This window comes from Magallana gigas, chromosome 1 (genome assembly GCF_963853765.1).
Source record: "Magallana gigas chromosome 1, xbMagGiga1.1, whole genome shotgun sequence".
Classification (NCBI taxonomy): Eukaryota; Metazoa; Mollusca; class Bivalvia; order Ostreida; family Ostreidae; genus Magallana; species Magallana gigas.
In genome coordinates this window covers 24136770-24158861 of record NC_088853.1, presented here as the reverse complement: position 1 = coordinate 24158861, position 22092 = coordinate 24136770, and the positions used below count along the sequence as shown (strand labels likewise).

The 22092-nt window shown below is 32.1% G+C and overlaps 1 protein-coding gene and 1 long non-coding RNA gene across 2 annotated transcripts; one reads left to right on the top strand and one right to left on the bottom strand.

The window, feature by feature from the left end:
• Positions 1–842: 842 nt before the first annotated feature.
• Positions 843–2637, bottom strand: LOC105317709 (uncharacterized). The gene is made up of 3 exons (XR_010715106.1): positions 2527–2637; positions 2347–2450; positions 843–1215 (listed from the first exon to the last, which is right to left on the bottom strand). It is a non-coding gene; the product is annotated as an uncharacterized lncRNA (long non-coding RNA).
• Positions 2638–16115: 13478 nt separating this feature from the next.
• Positions 16116–20954, top strand: LOC105337279 (uncharacterized). The gene is made up of 3 exons (XM_011441939.4): positions 16116–16227; positions 18614–18676; positions 19542–20954. The coding sequence occupies exons 2-3, from the start codon at positions 18643–18645 to the stop codon at positions 20738–20740; spliced, it is 1233 nt and encodes a 410-aa protein (XP_011440241.3). The 5' UTR covers positions 16116–16227; positions 18614–18642; the 3' UTR covers positions 20741–20954.
• Positions 20955–22092: the final 1138 nt, after the last annotated feature.

Sequence of the window (22092 nt, the reverse complement as noted above, 5' to 3'; positions counted from 1 at the left end):
TTTACTGATCATAAAACACACGAAAAATTACTTGTTTTGCTCACAATGACCCCATTAAAAACAATAATTTAAGTAAGTTATGAATAGTTGTTGAACACTTGTTTTGACAATGTGATAATGTTAAAAAAATAATCAACCATCAATCATTTTAGAAAGCAGGTGCACATTTATATCCCAATATGAGCGATAATTTTACGCTATATATATATTTTTTTAATATAAAGGGTTTTTTTTCGTAAATCGTATCACGATATATGTTGTAAAATAATTGCTTAAACGTAGTATTTATAATTTTATAATAAATTATATGATGGAAGAGTGATGTTAAGCAAATGGTATGTTGGTCATATTAATATATCTGTAGCAATTCTTTGTACAGCGTTTATGGTGTATTTAGCAAAGCATTCTGCACCTATACCGATATGTATGTTAACAGTATCTTTTCGCACATATCTCACACATAAAGAACTTAACTACCTTGATCAGGTAGATGCTTTAAATAATTCAGTAGGAATATTGTATTAAATTTGAAATGCACTTATTAGACATTTACTGTACAGTTTGTTTGTTTGTTTGTTGTTGTTGTTGTGGGGTTTTTTTTCTTTGAATACCATGAAATACATGATACTTATATAAATAGATTTTTAAAAAATTGTAGTGCGCTGCAGATAAAACTCAATAAATGGAAAGTGAGTTCTTTATATCTTTTTTTTTCTATAGTCAGGCAGTACATTATTATTTGGTATACAAATAAAACCATGATTTCATCAGGCGGACTATGTTTTTTAAAGTGAACCAGTTTCAATTTTAAAGCAAACTTTATTTTTTTTTCAATAGCCAACAAAAAATTACAAGTCAATATAAAAGAATGTAAAATTTTAAAATCCCCATTGCATAATCACGCTGGTTTCTACGAGTCTAATCCTTCAAAGTTCGCCATTGTATTTTTGAAGTGCAATAGCAATAATGAAAAGTTGTTAAACCTAGAAAATTCACAATTAATAGGATTTAATGCATGAGTTGTGGTATCTTTCTGCCCCTGTTATTGGGTTGAATCTTCAGTATTCCTGGATGGTAGACATTAACTCTGTGTACGTTGTCGGGACGCATAGTAATCAATGGTTGAAGAAAGTTTGAAGAAATTATGATTGTGTGAGCGAACAACAATCGACCTTTATATGTTAAGGATTCATCCACCATTTAGCAATCCTCATACTAAAATATATAAAGCTCTAAATAATAAAATGCGTAAAACACTGTGTAATATTGTCTGGAATCATATCATACTCTGGCATCGTACTTAAAAATGCCCATATTCACATGAACATTTAATTTCAAAACTATTTTATATCCACATTATGAATTGCTTAAAGGCGATTAAGTATCTATTGTTAGTATACAAAACGGGGTTTTTTTTCATCCGGGCATTAAAATCATTGATCTGCAGAAATTTTAAACAGATATGTGTGTCCAATTTCAAGCACCATCTGAGACAGTTGTCTCTTTCATTAACTTGTTTTTATCACTATTTGATCATTATTTTTATGTATCATAATGTTTGTTGTTCAAGATCATATTTCAGTTGTGATTCTGTGCGTTCATTCGTTTTTAGGGGTATTACATTTTTGCAAAACATGATGTTAAAATGTTACTGGTTTTTTCTTCTGTCAATTATTTTTGGGTCTATACGAGTTTCTTATAGCTAACAATATTGATCGACAATGTCGTCAGTGATACCACATATGTTCTTATAAACTTGCGTATAAATAACTAATACTCTAATACTCCCAGCATTTAGTTTGTCTTATGTATTATCGGACATCTGAGAACTAATACTCATAACGGGTTGCTTTTTTTAATACACTTCTTTCATGAAGAGCATTGATTGTAGTCAAAGAGGTATTTTAAACTCTCTCATTAATATCATTTAAATATTTAGAAATAAGAATGTTTATTTCTCAAAATTTTATTGTACAACCTCAAAAATTACTAGCATTAAATCTCAAATTTAAAGGAAGAAATACTATTACAAATGTCATAAACAAAAAAAGAATATCCAAACTTTCAAAAAGACTACTGTGACCGACAGTTAAATATACACAAAATGTCCTTTATTTGCTTTAGATATAAGCTTTTCAACTTAACATTCGACTGATTTCAACTGTGTTTTGATATTTTGTCGTTACTACACAAATTTGAAAAAAAAATGATTAAAATTGTAAATAACAAATTTATTTCCTGCAAGCAGCTTATTGGTTTTACTCATACGACGGAGAAAAAACGTAAGCAGTGTTTATCATTTAGAAAAATAAAATACAAAGAAAACGAATCATTTTTAAAACTTACCTTCTGCTGCGTTCGTTAAAAGTAACAGGCCAAGTATGATTATGACACATATGCTGTTGTTAATAGCCATATCTTGATCTATATAATATTCAACAATCTTTGATCTGAAGAAAAAATGCAAAATAATAATATAGATTTTGGTTTTGAAAACTAATTTGCCTTTAATGAAATATAGTTTACCTTGCGTGCTAGTTAATGCTCTTATCTTAAGGAAAGATGGTCATTGGCGGTTTTATATCATGAGTATGAATGCGTGGAACAACTTGATTGGTTAAAATTCGGTGACCCTGTTTCTTGTTTCACTTTTAATACCAAGAAAACAAAATTAGCCTTTTACAACACAATGATAGCAATGGTGGTACAGTACAGCTCACGAGTATCCCAACAAAAACACCGACCACCGTGTTTGAAAGTCCACACTGAGCGTGGAAGTGTCGGTACCTTTGATCTATTGTTCTCTGTTACGGCCTCGAAACGAGAAAAAACACGGTGTGACACGGTGCAACACGGACAGTTACACGGTGTAACACGCAGTATTTCCTTGTGAGAAAAGGAAGATTTAGGAATAAAATTTATAAAGAATAAATTATTTATTGATGTAGGTAAGAGAACTAAAGAACAAGATAAACAATTCTCAGACGTATGCGATTTTCACGGTTGATTTCTGTTGATATTAAGAACCAAAAAAAATCGATATCGCCCACATAAAGGTTTGATTTATTAACACACTAACACTTTCTTTTCCTTTTTAAAATTCAAATGCACGGTTCCATAAGTTTTTGTTTCGGTCCGTTTATAAACGTAGTATTAATCGTAGTTACTGTGATTTGGCAGTTTCAATAGTGCATAGAATCATAACTGTGATCTTTTCTCACTTATACTCTATTGAACGATAACAAATCTAACAGGTTGTTGAAAACAAATATACTTTCTCTAAATAATATACATGTAATTATACAGCTTTATATTTAATATATTTTCAAATTTGCTTCCTTTTATACATATGTGTGATGTACTTGTCCATGTAGTATCGCACGGTACATATTCATTGCGCTTAGAATCCGTAGATCGGTACTTGATCATATTTTATTTTATCTTTATAAGCAACTTGAGTTTAGAAATTATATGTGTTTGATTGTTTAATGATCGTCATATAAGAGAGAGAGAGAGAGAAAGAGAGAGAGAGAGAGAATACCAGACGAGTATGGGTTTAATTTTAAGTACATTTTAGTTGTAATTCAGTGTAATAAGTTAGATTTATAGTTTCCATTATATTGAACCATTTTCCCTAAAATTGCGATATAATCTATGCAGCCAGAGTCCACGTGCTATCCCTGTAAATCAAATCAGCCCGCGAGATAGACCACGTGCTGCTTCCATGATAAGGAAAAAAATGTCGTTCTATTGTTTTTTTATGTCCGCAAAATAGAAAAAATGTTTAACAATGAAGTATTTAGTGTTTAAAATGTTTAGTTTCTTCATTCTTATACTGCATGTATGAGGGTTGGAATATTGCGTTGTAAAATCTCTCTCTCTCTCTCTCTCTCTCTCTCTCTCTCTCTCTCTCTCTCTCTCTCTCTCTCTCTCTCTCTCTCGCTCTCTCTCTGTGTACTTTTGTGCAATCATTTTCGAATTATAAGAGTTCTATTTGTATGAATTTAATTCAATTATTTTAGATCCATGGCTTTAATAACGATTTCAACACCGTGACTTACAGTTTGTAAAGTACACGATTTTTTGTTAAAATTTCAACGCTATTTCACATCACACATATTAGATTGGTTATAAAGTAAATAAAGTTGTGTTTGTTCTAAATGCTTGCAAAAAGTTACCGGTATTTTTCATTCCTCTTCGAACAGGTGTCCGTGGAAAGGTGTGAATAACGGCATCTCGAGTACATCTCTTCAGACGTCCAAATATACACACAGTTAGTTGTAAATTACAGTGACACCTAACAAGACAGAAAATAACACCTGCTGTGTATAGAACACAAGATGAAAGACAATTTTGTGTATCTGATCAGCTTCCGTACATCGCGCGAGTGATTTTTTCATGTCAAATCACGAGGCCATGTAACAACCGTTAATGATACAACGCCGCTTAATGCTATAAATAGCATTAAGCGTTGCAATTGCAACGCTTAATGCCATAAATTCTTGCATTAACAGTTGACATCTTCAACTGTTAATGATAAATCGCCGCTTAATGATATAATTGTATCATTAAGCGTCACAATTGCACAGCAGCCCTAACGCTTAATGAAACAAGCGAATATCGACATCCTCAACCGCTAATGATACAAACTTTATATCATTAAGCGTTGCAGTCGCACCCTTTAATGATACAAAATTGTAATAAAGAATGTAAAAACATCTTTATCTTTTCCTCAATTGGCTCAACAATTGTACATTAAGTACATTAAGTGGTAGATAGAATATATATATATATATATATATATATATATATATATATATATATATATATATATATATATATATATATATATATACTGTATATATATAGAGAGAGAGGTGAGATGGAGAGAGAGAATCGATATATCAGACACAAATAGATAGATAAATGGATCGATGCAATGGTAGATGGATTGATGAACGGATAGATAAAATGATGAATGGACGGGTGTACAGATAGATAGATAGATAGATAGATAGATAGATAGATAGATAGATAGATAGATAGATAGATAGATAGATAGATATTTAGATAGATAAAAAAACATCAATAAGTATAAAACAACAGAAAAAAAACTGAATCAAACTCATTTTAATCAAGAGAAATTAAAAACAGACAAAATGTGAAATATATTCTGAAACAAAAACTTAAAAGATTAAATGTTGTTTAAGTTATTTGATAAACTGGCTTTTAAATAATGTTTAAACATCTTATCATTGCTTTGATATGGCCTAAAAAAATAGCACACGCAGGGCATTAATGAGCATCAGTGTTTATTAAGACTCATGAACTAGCATGATATTGATGAAAAGTTTTTTTATATATGACCCCCAAGTTTGTTCTTTGAATATCTTGTTTAAAATATTCGTTACAAAATTGGAAATGTCTACAGCTACTGTCTGGAAGCTGGGTACATGTAAACTTATTTCTTTTTTTCATATTTTGGTTTTTACTTTACTACCGGTAGTGTCAACATGCTCTGTTTCTGTATTTAATGTCTTGAACCTCAAACCATCGATTGTCAACCTCTCGAAGGTTAAGCCACGCATGGTGCCAAAATGGGGAAGCAATAACTCTTTTTAACTCTAAAACAAGTCCGCTTCCAGAACCTACAAGTCTTATTATTCGACGCACACTTACAGGTGAAGGGACAGAATGCAAAACATTTGGAGAAATGTACACCATTGGACATGGTGTGTCGTCAATGATGGTACGGAATAATGTGTTAACATTCCTAAGACGAAACCTATAACTAGGTTCCCTATCCAAAACAATGTGAAGTATTTTCCACCATATTTCTTTCGGCAATTCGATAGACGCGCCGTGGATATAGCTGTTATTGGTTTCCTTGTTTGATTTCTTGGAAGAAGTACTTGGACACGTTTCATTGTCTGAGACATGGCGCTGATTGTTTACACCAGGGAGCATGTTCTCGTTGCATTTGACAACAGTAGTGGGTGGCCTTTTACATGTTGAGGGTGTTTCTTTTTCCAGTCCGTCAACAGCATTGTCACAGCTTTCATCTGACTCTCTAGGATGGGGACAATTGTATTCATCCGAAACATTTGGTGGACTGTTGGGGTCAAGTAGAAAATCTTTACTGCATTCGTCAACAGTAGAGGGGATACAATTACTGGTTAAATTTTTTTCTTCTTCTATATCACCAACATCATTGTCACAGCTCTCATCTGACTCTCTTGGAAAAGGACTTTTGTATTCATCCAAAACAGGCGGTGGACTGTTGGGGTCAAGTAGAAATTCTTTACTGCATTCGTCAACGGAAGAGGGGATACAATTACTGGTTAAAGGTGTTTCTTCTTCTATGTCACCAACATCATTGTCACAACTCTCATCTGACTCTCTTGGAAAAGGACTTTTGTATTCATCCAAAACAGGCGGTGGACTGTTGGGGTCAAGTAGAAATTCTTTACTGCATTCGTCAACGGAAGAGGGGATACAATTACTGGTTAAAGGTGTTTCTTCTTCTATGTGACCAACATCATTGTCACAGCTCTCATCTAACTCTATAGGAGAAGACCTATCCTCGTTAACAGAAATGTTACAGGCTGAAAACGTGTCATTTTCCTTCTGCTGAAAACTGTTTTCGCTCATCAACTCGTCTACACGACCATTCTGTAGTTCGTTTTCATTGTGTGTTTCAATATTTTCTATGATGTACTCTTTTGTTTGAGGATGTATGTCAATGCTGACATAGTGTTCACCCTGACCCTCTGGGAAATATCCAAGACAAAGCACGTTTAACCCTTCATCAAATTTTCCATCATTAGAAATAATTTTGCAATACATTAAGCCATTTGCAGATATAATCAAAAATTGCAGATTTAGCTCTCGAGCTAATGCCTGCAAAGTAAGATTATCACCATACTCTCCGTTTTGTGACATTTTTTGAATATATTCTGCAAAATCTTCACAGACGAACGATCTATAGAACTCGCCATGCTTCTTTAAATGATCCACAGCACTTGTGCGGAGACTAGAAGCTGTTCTAAAAATGCCAATCATTGATAGTTGATGAACTACTGCCTCAAATTGGCAGTTACCATCTCCCTTAGGATCAAACAAAAGTGTGACTGAATCGTTTTCTATTAAATCTAGGCCTTCCAATCTGTCTGTATGAGAGAAAGGAATAAGATATTTCTTTCTGTGTTCATTGTTCATCGTATGCATTTTTCTGAACTTCTCTTTCTGTATTGTCTTACTTGTGATATTTTCAACCCCTACCCATTCTGTTCTAGAAGAACTCGACCTTGGATCTTGAAACTTAACAAGGTATTTATGAGATCTTAGCCTCCTTTCTACTATCCTTCCGGACGAAATATATCTGCGTCTTGGAATCCTTGATTTGCCTGTGGGGAAGCGAATCAGAACCTTTTCTCCAATCTCATACATTGATGGTAGTGACGCTTTCATTCTTTATCGTTGCATTCTGTTTGCGCATCTTGCCGTCGAGTTTCTCACCCGTTGTTTCAATAATGAAATGTTTGGAGTAGCTTTGTGTTTTTTGTGCTGTCGGCCAAAGTATATTTCAAACGGCGTCTGATAATTGAGAACTTCCATTGCTGTTGTGTTCATAGAATGCACGACTGTTGGCAGATCTGTTACCCAATTTGAACCTTTTGTCGAGATTTTGAGAAATCCTAGTTTTCTTCTTAACGTTCTATGAGACCTTTCGCACTTTCCTTGTGATTCTGGGTGATAAGGGCGACTAGTAATTTTCTTAACTCCCTTTTTTAATAACAGTGAGTCAAAGGATCCTTTAAATTCAGTCCCATTGTCACATTGAAGAACTTTTGGAGTTCCATATTCTAAAAAGACATCATTCATTGTTTTGCATACGAGTTTGCTTGATTTGTTTTGCAAAGGTCGACAAATCAAAAACCGGGAAAATACATCAATGACAGATAGAATGTACTGGTATGTCTGCCCATGGCATTGGACTGGTTCTGATCTCATATTTATGAGATCGATTTGCCATCAGTCACCGATATTTTTTGAAATTATGATTTAAGTGGGGGCTTGTTGGTGAACTTAGCATACTGTCGTGCATATATTTTGCTTTTCGCTAATTCACTTTGGATACGATGTTCACTTATTCCAGTGAACTCTTTTTGAATCCGATGGTTGAGCGCTCTAGCGCCACTGCCTTGAGCATCATTGAATTTGTTTTTAACAATATTTTGCAAATCATCTTTTAATAAGACTCTCTTGCCTCGGAAATGTAAAACGTCCCTCCTAACAGAAAAGTCAGATTTAGCACGATAGAACTGAAGGACAGCTCTTTTCTGTTCTAAGGATCGTTCTTTGACTGCCACATTAAATGATTTGTTTATAAGTGATAGAATGGTATTATATCTTTCTCTTGAAAACGGACGTATAGATCGAGTTTTCTTGTCCATGGCATACTCTGTAAGAGTTCTGTCAAATAAAAAAAATTCAAAGATTATTACACAACCACTAATGCTTGATAGTAATGTTATAGACAAAAACATTAAAGAACTAATATTATGACAAAGGCAATTCCTTGTTTTTTCCTGCCAAACACATTTTAATGACCAATTTTTTTTTATTTCTAGTAACAGTTATGTGTATTTTATGTCTAACAAAAGGACTTATTGTCTATATGCAATTTTTTTTTTAACATGAAGAAATAAATTACTTTGTGATTGACATATCAAATGAAATAACGTACATGAATGTGAGTGTTAGCTATATTTTTACTACAGTAACTTGATCAAAGGGTCAGATTACATGGAGTTGCCAGACGCGGATCATCAGATAAGAAGTAACCCGTAGCGTTGAGTTTGATTTAATGATTCGCGCCTTGCAACGAGACGTGATCTGATTCTTTGGAACATGATCCCCTATGATAATAAATTCATTAGATACCTTTCCGCAAGGTAAAATACAAAACAAAACAAACCATCATACTTATTGAAAACAATTTAATTCAAAGTATATATTGAAAACGGTCTAACAAGCAAAATTGATTTATTGGGTACCACGTCATTAGCTTCAGAGCGGTGGTATAATGTAATACATGTAACTTCGCTTCGCTTCTTGTTTGATCTGCTGATTCACCCCTTGCTATTCCACATGATCCGAACCATTAGATCAAGTTATGATCATATATACTGTAAACCAAATTTTATTCGTGTCTGCTTTATTTCGCGATTAACTTTAGATAAACTGGTTTGCGACGACTAATGTTCGCTACCAAGCCTTATCAAGAACCCGTTGTTATACATGTAACAACCATACAACAACAACTGGTTTTTAGCGAGAAATATTCGCGACGACGAGGCTCTTATTACTTCGCGAAAATTTCTCGCACGCAAATAAATGTTGGTTAACAGCATATGCAAAACCGGAAATATAAATCTTTCGCTTTTTAAGCCGTTAGCGAATACGCTAGACGCTTTGTTCCAACTAACATTTGTGGTTACTAAGGCATGGAATGTATCATCTATGTTAGAAACCTTAAAGTAGCCCGAGTATCGCACTACGTCATAATATTGTTTCGACATTTACATAGCGTTTTAGATTCCCGGTATTGATTTTGCTTTACATCGCTCTTGTAAACAAAGGCAATAATAAGCAATTAGAACGGTAATATATATATTCTATGAGAGATAGAAATGATTCATGTTGAGAAACTCGATTCTGTTAAAGTAAAATGAAAAACGAAGTTTCTGATTAACCAGGGTCTCAGTTATGCTTATATCTTAGAACTTTGTTATGATGCCCCCCCCCCCCGAATTTTTTTTTCTTTTACTAAAACCGGTTTAAATTTAGAGACAGAAGCTATTTCGAATTTAATCCATCGTCAATTAATTAATGTTTAAATGAAATCTAACATTGTTGACAGATCTAAGCAGAAAACTGTATAAAAATGTGATTTTTACGGATTTTTTTTTCGTCAGGGTCTACTTGGTTTAGAGCTTACATGTATAGCGTGAAAAGTAATCTGTCAACATATGATTTATTCTAGCAAATCTTGTTTCTAAGATGTCAATCTATAGACAAAAATTTAAGTTTAAGTCCATAAAATAGTAAAAAAAATGACCAAACACGATGCATGCATCTCATTTTTTAATTTTTTTTTTTGGATACATCAGGTCCATAAGGCATACTTAAATTTACTTACAACAATTTGCGCAAAATTATTGATGAGATATGGATTACATAAATGTTTATACTCTATTTTGTATGTCCAGTTCTAATTTTCCTAAAATTTGTAATTATTTAAAAACGGACGTCTGGCAAATTTCATTATTGTCAATAATTGTTGCAAGGGGAGAGGTGATAGAAAACAAACTAGCATGTAAACATACATATTGTCCTATGTATATGTATTGCTAGAATGTATGTCTATCATTTAAAACTAATCTTTGAATGATTGATCCCATTAAGTGCCAAGGATAGGACTACCTTAAATAAATGGATGGTAACGACCCGCATTAGTGGATTATTTATTGGAATACTTGTTGCAATGATCAATTATTCTAAAGCAAGTATAAAATACGAAACATATATATCAATGTTATTATCCAGCTTCCTATCTACCTGCGGTTTTGATAGAAAGTTCACATAGGAATAACATTTAATGAAAAGTTCAACCTTATATAACCAATTGGATATGTACTTTTGAAAAATTATCAACATCGAATTATATCTACTCCTAAATTAAAAAGAGTTTTCTCTACAAAATTTCTGGCACTATATTATAGCCGCGGAAGCGTACTTAATAACATGCTAATATGGCTATTTCATGTATGTTTCGTATCCCTGACTGAGAGCGTATATAATGGCTTTACAGCGACGATAAACATATATTTCATACAAAAAAAAACCAGTATGAATATAAATATAAGCATTGGATGCTTATTTTTGGATGTCGTCGGTCCTATGACACACCAATGCGGTGCAGACAAATTATCATACCGCGCTAGCGCGCGGTATTCAATTTGTCTGCACTGCATTGGTGTGTCATAGGACCGACGACATCCAAAAATAAGCATTCAATGCTTAAAAATACAATCGTAAGAGCATTTATTTCTTCATAAAATATCAATCTTGATTCCAGTGGGTTTTTTAAGCGAGTTCTGTGTGTTTGTGTGTGTGGAGAGAGAGAGAGAGAGAGAGAGAGAGAGAGAGAGAGAGAGAGAGAGAGAGAGAGAGAATCAAATTGATTCATCAATCAATATAATAAAAGCTCATTACTGTTAACACGTTTACGGTTCTCTACATAATCTAATGAAATTACTAATAGTGAAGAAAACAAGTTTTACGATGGAATATGCCTTGCGAATACCATCCCGCTTTCATGAATATATATGCGGTTTATCTGTTTCTATACATTTGTTTATTTATACTTGTCTTTAAAGAACAATAAATAAATAAATATATTGTTACCTGCAGGTTTTATACGATGTCCAAATCTTGTACTAGAAGGTATCTTTGAAAGTGTAAATGGCGTTCTCTGGCGTTTGGAAGTGTTGGTGTTGCGCACTGCATAGTCAATTTGTTCCGGTCATTATTCGATGTCAAAAAAAGGGGGTCATTGTTTAGAACACAGTTCTATATATAAGTAATACATTTTTAGTTGTAAAAAGAAAAATTAGTTCGATTTTGTTTTGCGATTTTGAACAGCGTAATACGATCGATTCATCATTGCGGTGTGTGTGCGTGTGTGCGTGCGGGAGGGAGGGGGGTGACACATGCTCAATGATTTGATTGTTTCAATATTTCTAAAATTAAAAAAGAAGATTTGATATGTTTTGCTTTGTATAGTATAAACATTGTACTAAACTAAAATTACCTAATTAAATTAAAGTTGCTTTTTTTATCGTTGTAACGTATAATGTCTAATATGCATGACAGAAATCCGAATTAAATATTACGGGGAGGGGGTGAATTTTGTTTTTAATCTTTTGACGGCATGTGTGAAGAACAATTCTTACGAAAATTTCAAAACATAATCTACACTGCTTACATTTACATATACGAGCATTGTCCAAACAAAATCGAGGACAGATGTAATTTTATTCAAAATAACGGCACTATTATCAGGAAAGCATTATACTATTATGATAAAGAGTATATTAATGTATATGTATGAAAATCAGAGCAATGTACATTTTTGTATTGGAGTTATCATTTTATATACATTGCCTATACAGTCTGCATGTTGAGTTATAACGACGTCCTTAAAAAGTCGTAGTCCTGGGTTTACCCGAGAGTGATTTACCGCATTCACAGTCTGACCAGAAGGTACAATCGAACGCTCCATAAAAATTGCTTGTTTCACTTGTAGATAAATTAACTCGAAATATTCTATGTTTTTTCCTGTTTCCAGCATCATTTCTTTTTGTTTCTATTTGTGTTTTACTAAAAACAAATAGTGAAACGGACATTCCATACTTCAAAGAAAGTCACTATCCGTTTGAATCCTCACTGAAGCCGCGTTCCTACCCCCCCCCCTCCCAAGCACACACATATCTTACTCATTGATTGAATTCAATTTGTATCCAGTTGTCATATTGTAAGTTTTGAAGTTTAACTCACCAATAGTAATTTCGAAATAAACAAACTGAAACAAAAATATAAGGTTATTTTAATAGTGAAGAAATTCATAATGATTCCATGTAGCAAAAGAGATAGACGCCCACCCTCCCTCCATCAAAACCACCTTAACGAACTCCGATCCTCAGCAATTTTCTATAACTCTAAATTGTCCAGATTTCTTTTTTATTCGTACCATAAATCTGCCATTTATATGTACAAATTTAATTAGACTTGCAGATTTAATATTAACCACATCTATTGAACGATCTGCTTGGCTTGGTGACTCCACGGAAACCTAGTACATAATGGTAAAGGGGTCCGAGCAACCGATGCACCTGTAAAACCGGGTTTTTTTCTTATTTGTCTCAACTTGTATATTTGTTCCATTATATCCATTGTAGCAAAAATTTTAATAACTTCATAAAATGCATGGATATCATAAAAAAAATTCTTTTTATTTTATTTCGTTTTTAAAGTTTGAAGGATAAATCACATTTTTATAATGAAAAAAAATAGTTAGCCTGCGTTGATGTAGCCCCCCCCCCCTCCCCTCTCACAAAAATAAATAGATAAATAAATAAGACTAAGAGATACCATTCAATACCCCTTCTTTATAACACATGATCTATAAATTAGTTCGTAAGATTAGAGATAATAGATAAGTCCATAAGTTATATTACAAGAAAAGCTTTCCATTCGGCTCCCTTTAAGCAGCGGGCCTCCCATGGGCAATCACGCAAAAATCACGCAGTTGTTTTAAATAAGTTCATTATCAATGTTTTTTGTATTCGCTAATTTACCTGTGTATATAGGCAATCATGTGAAATTGTAAATATATTCTCGCTTTTTATATTTGACACAATAAAGCATCTGATTTTTTTCAATGTACATCGTATGAATATGATCTAACAATTTGTAAAAATATTGTAAAAAAAAAAAGCTGTTAAAAGATTAATTTCACGCTATGAATTGTGAGCAAAGTGTATTTCAGCTAAAACTGATGTTACAGGCATGTAGCACCGTTTTTAAAAGTGTGGGGGGGGGTGATAAAAAAATTAATAATTCACCTTGAAATATTAGATCCGCCTTGTTTAAGCAAATATTGATCCCATTGCTTTATGAACACAATAATATTTCAATCATTTTTACAATTTTGTATCATTAAAGGGTGCGACTGCAACGCTTAATGATATAAAGTTTGTATCATTAGCGGTTGAGGATGTCGATATTTGCTTGTTTCATTAAGCGTTAGGGCTGCTGTGCATTTGTGACGCTTAATGATACAATTATATCATTAAGCGGCGATTTATCATTAACAGTTGAAGATGTCAACTGTTAATGCAAGAATTTATGGCATTAAGCGTTGCAATTGCAACGCTTAATGCTATTTATATCATTAAGCGGCGTTGTATCATTAACGGTTGTTACAAGGCCATTACCAGCTATACGGAAATAAAGTTGAAAGTTATTTTATGAAATGCGGGTACCGGTATATTTTTAGTACATGTATAATGCTTGAATAGAATTCAACAAGAGTTTGTACATATATTTATCTATAATCTATAATATAAAAGTGATTTTTTGTTTTTTTATTGCTACATAAATAGCTGAAGTCCAAATTATTCGAGTCACCGGTAATATGGGTTTGTTATTTACTACAGTACATCAACCTGTTTAAAAAAAAAACATGATCTGAAATGTTTTCATTTCTCATTTTTAATTGGTTTAAAGTAAGACTGTGAATTAATTAATAAATCAGAAAGTGTTTTCAGATAACAGAAAATAAGACGTTTAAGCTCCCGAGATTTTAATCGGATCGTCAGTTACAACATCACGTGTGTTTAGAAAAAAAAACCACGATGAATTAAATTGATTTGAATTTTGATTATATATCAATTGATTATTAAATATATTTGGTGAATTTATTTCAATCTATTTAAGAACAAATGAATTAAAAGGTACCCATTACGTCGAGTTTTCAGATCACAAAAAAATCAACTTCACGTTGACAGCCCCGACAATTTTCTTGGTCCGTGCAACTAAGTCGACATTCTTTTTTTTTTAATATGAAAATGATATATATTTATACCTTTGTTTAGCCATAATTTATTTATTTCTAAACATACGCTATTTCTATCAACGTCTCAGGTAACAATATCCACGGAGTAACACAGTGGCCACGGAGTTACACGGGCGGCCACGGTGCGACACGGTGCTTTTTCTTGAATTTTCCAATACACATACACGGTGTCATACTGTGTACACGGTGAGACACAGACCGTTTTCCACCGTGTTTTTTACACGGTGAGTGTCGGGATACTCGTGACCTGTACTGTATTTTGGTTCATTTTAAATATTTTTAAATTTATAAGTGTAAAATAGGAAAAAAATATGACAAACTCGTCCATGTACATTTTCACAAAAGCATAGATGGTTAAGCATTTACCTGCATAGGTCTTTTAAATATACTTAAATCAATTCATATACATTTGTTTTAATTTCGGATTATCAAACATGTTCTTTAAGAAACATGCTGCTTTGAAATTGGAGCAAATTTAAAAAAAAAACAACTTTTATTATATGAGCACTGCATCAGTATCTTTAACAACGAAACAAAAATCATTTATCTAATCCAATGTAAGGTGATGGACCTGTCCACCACGCTTTATAAGTGGCACATATTTTAATCCATTCTTATACAACTTTATGCATGCATACATTTTTAACATTTCAAAAGTTAAATTAAGTTATACCAGATGTTAATTTTTGACGATTTTGGTTGTCCGACGGGTAAAAATAAAACAACTAACAATGATCAATACGTTTCGCAGTCGGAAGCTCATTGATCAATTTTTTTTTTAAAATGTGTTTCAGAACTGAATAAACCAGTCAGTATTTGAAAAGCTTCAGATTACTCTGATTTATGTATCAAGTATATATTTGTGGCCATTTTGCAGACACTTTGTCTCATTTTAAATAAGAGGGAGAAATGATTGTTTTGTTTGAAACAGTTTTACATGTAGCTGGGGAAGACGGAACACAGCTCTGGGTATTTTTTGTGCAGGGACGATCGATGTCATGATATGAAAATGTTCCCTAGCCGTGTAGAGTTCGAAGTTCAGAATAGGTAGATTTTTAATTGATAAGTATCATTTCACTAAACATTTTTGTCCAAGAAACGTCTAAAAGCTATGTAGAACCTCTGTTGAACCATAATTCAATCATTAAAAAATCATAAGATATTACTTATGTAATTCTATTAAGAATATCAATTATTGATAAAGAAACATTTGAATCGTATAGACTACAATTCATCCCATATTATCTGCCTTAAATTGTCACAGTCCTTATATCTTTATTTTTACATTTACACATGTTTCGAGGTCAAAATGTATCTGTTATGAAAATTACCAATGCATGTATATTAAGAGTTGAATCATATTTATATTTAAACGCACACCTAAGTTTTCGAAAACGTGTTATACAGCACTTTGAAAATACATTTAAACAGTTTCATTTTAAATTCCAAGTACACAGTTGGAACAGTGTCATTGATAATATGTAAGAAATTATCATTCATATTAGGGAATAAAGAGCAAGAAGGTAGGATCACTGTTTAACCTCTAGATATATTTTCTCTTATTTATAAACTATCAAAGTTGATCATAAATTATATCGCTGATCATCTCAAATTATAATATTTCAAACTGTATTGTACAACCTATTGAGATGGTTAAAAAATATTATAAGTTTAAAACAGGAGTATGCCAATATGAAGCTTATGGATGTTAATTCATGAACACTGAAAACATGAATATTATTTTTAAATAAAGTAAGAAAAAACCCGACATGACGAATTTATTGACTTTTTAATCCAATTTCATTGAAAAAGATATTGATAAATAACTTAGTTCTGAAAATGTTAAATAAATGTAAAACCTTTCCACAGTTAAAAAAAATAAATTTTAAATCAGACTTTGTGGCTTAAAAAGGTTAAAATTGGAGCTAGAATTTATTTTTCCCAATTTTTGTTGTTTTTACAATGCTTTAGAACAGTATTTTTAATGTATTATCGATTTTAATCTCGGTTGTCGTGTGAAAACAATCAAGATACATGGCCTGTAATTTTTCAAAAAAAGCTCGCTCTATAGTTTGTTAACAGGCATTGTATAGTAATTTAACCTTCACTGAAGTCGCCTTTTTATATCTGCTTGTTAACTTTACATATAACTATATAGTTTTAATGTCTTTTGCATCCTTTTTTTGTTTTAAATGCGAAATATTTTATCAAGAAACCTATTTTCAAACGTAAACAAAGACATTAACCTTGTTTATAAAACAAAGAATTGAACGCACCCTTTATTCTTTTAAGTTTACATTTAATTCAAAGTTCAAAAAATGTTAAAGTGTATTGTTCATTAAAATAACCTATCATAATTCGTGGCAATTTCCCCAGAACAGATCGTGCGACGATGAAACTTAAAATTGGGGGTTTAAATCTCAGTGTTCATGTGCTATTGACACTGCGGGTAACCTAAGTAGGTGCTGAACAGTTGTATTGTTCCTTTGTCTTGGCCGGTTTGTGCCGTCAATGCTGATTATAGGATTTTAAAAAGCAAAATATAAATAGATACGGGTTTTCATGTTTATATTTAAACTTGGAACACTGCCGTTTTCCCAGGTTTATTTAAGACGCCCACCACTTTCTGAAAACTTAATGAAGATTTCATAATACCGATCGATCTGGTATTTTCTGAAATCTAGCGTAGAAAATCAATTCTTTTTTTTAAAATTCCCAATAGATATATGTATAGAAAGAAAAGGAATCAGAAATAAAATTTTATTCGGCTCTTATTTATTTAAATGTTCAATAAAATGACGGCATTCAGGTTAAAAAAAAAATCCTGACCAAATTTGTATCATAGTAATGCACTATCCACTGGTTACAAGTTTATTTAGAGGCTAACGGTACATGATACATATATGCACTTATATTATAACGCAAAATTTTATTTACTTATGTAAAAATTAAGAGGAGATGTACTTTCTGTTTACATATAAATGCTTGTGATTGCATTAAAAAAATATTTGCAATTGATTAACTTTAATTATGCTTTATTTGCTTTTTTTCAATGTGACTTGCACCATCTTTTAGGAGAAAGTGTACTTTATTTGTTATGTTTTTATTAATTTATTTATTTTTTTGGAAGGGGGGGGGCATATAATTTCATTTCTGATTACAAAAACGGGATGCATACTAGTATCTAGTCGAGTCTATAAATTCTATGATATCTGGTCATCAAACAAACTAAAAACTGTAACATCAATTGAAAAAGAGGGAAAACTTTATCGATTGACCATGCATATTTCAACACAGATTATTTTTTTGGTTTATTCACGCAAAGCAGGTACTTAAATTATTTGCTTTTTTTAATTTTGATGAATTTTCCTAAACCGCGAAAAAGCAAATATTCCATCCCTGACAAATATTGGTAAGATTACTAGCATCTTGTTTTGTTTACCTACGTACCCCTCTCCCTCTCTTCTAAAAAAACAAGAAAACGACTGCATGGCAGGAAGTACTCGGGTTTCTTAACAGCGTTCAGAAATCTAATGTTTTCTGTTTAAAATATTTAGTATTACAAAAAACAATTATGATTACAAGGGCACCATTCGAAAATGTTATCCGTTCTTGGCAATTTGTTTTTTTCTTGTTATGCTCGGATTGAAATGTTCAAATACCTGTAATAGCCAAACTAACACGCAGCATCTGAATATTACTACATGTACTAAGTATCATAGTAACGGGTTAAGACGTAGACTATTACAAAATTATTTTATTCATCTTTGGAGAGAGAGAGAGAGAGAGAGAGAGAGAGAAATGAAAATTTTTAGCATTATTTGTATGGCAGATGTGAAAATGATGATATATAAATTATAAAGTGTTTTCAAAAAAATATATTTAAAGTACTGTGCCTTTTCTTAAAAGGTGATTGCAAAATCAAACTCAACGAGGAAATGGAATCTGAGACCAAGTCCAACAAACGCAAAAGTAAGTACATCATTAAGTTCTTGTTCGGAAAAGAAAACTAGATTTAAAATGAATAAATAAGTTAAGAAGATGGGTGAATAAGATGACGCAAATGCCCATTCGGTTTAGTCGTGAAGTACAATTTTGGATTATTTTTTCCCAATTAAATCCATTCAAATATATCATAATACAAGTTTGAAAAAGCACAATTTTCAGTTTTTAATACATCTAACAAAAGATAAGAAAAAAAATATCATAAAATGTAATTTTGGAGGTATTAAACCCATAACATTAAAACCCTAGATATATAAGGTTAGCTTATGTCAGGTACTCTAACCACTGAGCCATTTCAAATATAACAAAGTGTGTTGTTTAAATATCAGGTGTGACTTTGGCCACGAATTAACGGACTTGTATTATTTTTTCAAGACGTTCAATTGTTGGGATACAAAATGATATTTGTAATGTACAGTGGGTCATCTCTCCACGTTTTTATTGATTGAAATCGGTTTATTTTCCAATAGCCCTTATTTAGACTATGAGAAAAATATGGAGTACTGACCCACCCTATAAAAGAAAATGCCTCGAATTTCTAAAACATGAGAGTATTTGCAGGTTTTGATACGTATAAGCTTGTTTGAGTTTACAAATTCCAAGCATTGAACATATCCATAAGTTGAAAATAAATGATTTGTTAAATATATGTTGTTTTAAATGATTTTTTAAAAAATTACAGATTTATTGATACTTTAATTTTTCAGTAGCTTGTCCGACATGTATTGGCATTATACACGCCTTATCCACCCGTCTTCTTTATAAGAATATGAATACAAGAAATGTTATGCTCTATTAGTAATGTACAGTTTTAATATTTTTTGATAAAAAGGATTAGATGAAGAATCTGACGAATCAAAGCAAGAAAAGAGACCTCGGCTGGACGACACCTTTGAAAAACATGAGGAAATTTTGAGAAACAATAATACAACAGCTGTATCTAAGGCTCCAACACCTATATTAGACAATATAAATGATACAGAATCCAATAAAACTGAAGAAGATGAATCAGATCGTTGTATATCTGTATCTGAAAGCAAGAATGGGAAAGAAAATGCGGTTTTCATTAAAATGCCGGCAAAGTCTGATACATGTTGCTTGCCTGTTATCGATATTGAAAAGGAAGACGGTGCGATTGAGATGACTGCTAGCGCACGATCTTTATATTCTAAAGAGTATCTGAATGACAAGGAAATTCCTAATTATGATGCAAGTATATCATCTACAATCGTATCTGAATCTAAGAACGATGATGAATCGAAAGGCGGGGATACGAAAGCAGAGAAAGACGATCTAAAAATGGCATTAGATACGGTAAAAGGTGGTGACATCAAGTTTGATACCATCTATACTTTTCAAGAGGAAGAAGCCAGGCTTGATATCTGCGTTGAAAAACAGATCGAAATTAATCGGCTCGAAACAGGAAACACTAATGAAGGGCTTATTTCACTTGAAGAATTAAATGTTCAAATTGAACAAAGGGATGTATCAGATGCAAATTTGGTGGAAAATGAATGTAAAGATTTAGTTTCCACCACGGAATCAGATAATCGAAATACTACAAGTGAGGCATCAGCTAATGAAAAAGATGAAGAGAGATTTCTATATAGGTTACTTAGACCAAGCGAGTCTTATAATAAAGGAATTGAACCAAAAGACGTCTATTCGAACACATCTATAAATGAGCACGTTGCCTGTGGATCGTCTGATGGCGTGAAATCAAAATACATATCCTGCTCAAAAACACGCGATGCAATTAGAAGACTCGCGTCTTATATAAAACCGGCTTTACGCTCTCAGTTACGACACATTGTCAGAATTGACAAAACCAAGCTGGATGACGATTGTGAAATATATGATCTTACAGAGTATTTGGTCAGTACCAGGTATCTTAGATCTGACTCTGCCAAAAGATATTCTCTTGATTATGATGAAGTATTACTTGCACCATCACGTGAAATACCTGTTCGGTGTTTTACAAAAGTTGGAGCTGTCCTGAATGGAAAAATAAATTGGATTGACGATGCGTAATGACTTTTCACAACCGAGAATTTTTTTTTTAAAAAAAAGCAAGAAGACAATATTGTGTAAAATTTTTAAATGTTATATCAAAACAAGAAAAAAAAAATCCACTTAAACATAATTTTAACACTATTCTTCAAAACACGGATATTTTCAAAAAGTTTAGTACACACTCCACATAAGACATTGGACATTGTATCAAATCCCTAATAAATATTTTGAAAACCTGATAATTGTTTCTGTTCTTTTTAGCGACGCTGATTAAGATTTAAGACATAGTACTAGTATTGTGAAAATAAAATAAAAGATTTCTTTACTATCAGCGTATGCAGATCGGAATAATGATAATGTTTGCTTTAGTTATGAATGACGGATATAGAGAAAACGCAAATTCAAACATATCAATTTGATGGAAGTTTTCTTGTTAATCAATAGAGCATTTTACATGTACGATTCAGATTCTTACACTCGTATATGTTAGAACTACAAGCTGTATTTTCGAAATCACAACTTACTTTGCTTAAATCTCAATTTATCACAAACTGGGCGATACGTTATAGTCAACAGATACGTTCGTTTAAAATACTTTAATTGAAACGTTGTTTGGCTAATGTTTAAAGGAAAAGTGTTTATCTTAAATGTCATTTTTTCAGATTAAGCATATGTGGATACCTAAAATCTGCAGACAAAGCCATTAGAATAAGCTTATTTTCTACAAATAATGAATTTACCCTCAAACTGATTTATTCTTTTTTATTTAACAATGCAATGGGTTTATCAGCATGATTTTCGGCTGTTACATATCCGGTGCATACAATGATAAGAAATTAGTATTCATTAAAGAAGCATTCACAATAGATTAATAAAAAGAAAGCTAAAATAATCAATTTAAACTTTCATCTTCTGTGTATACAAACAAGAATCGTTTACATCTACATCTGTGAATATACAAGAGGGTTCCTCTTTGATCAAAGTATAAATATATCTACATCTAACTATCTATCTATCTATCTATCTATCTATCTATCTATCTATCTATCTATCTATCTATCTATCTATCTATCTATCGGTATTTCTTTCTATTTATTTATCTACATACATCTATATCTGTGAATGGACTAGAGGGTTCCTCTTTGATCAAAGTATAAATATATATACATCTATCTATCTATCTATCTATCTATCTATCTATCTATCTATCTGTATATCTTTCTATTTATTTTATCTACATGTATCTCACTATAGACATGAATCTATATATTCATTTTCTTTTGGTATTAAAACAAAGCAAATACATAGTAATTATATGAAATCAATGAACTTCTCAATACATTTACCATGATCACAAATCATTGTAAACC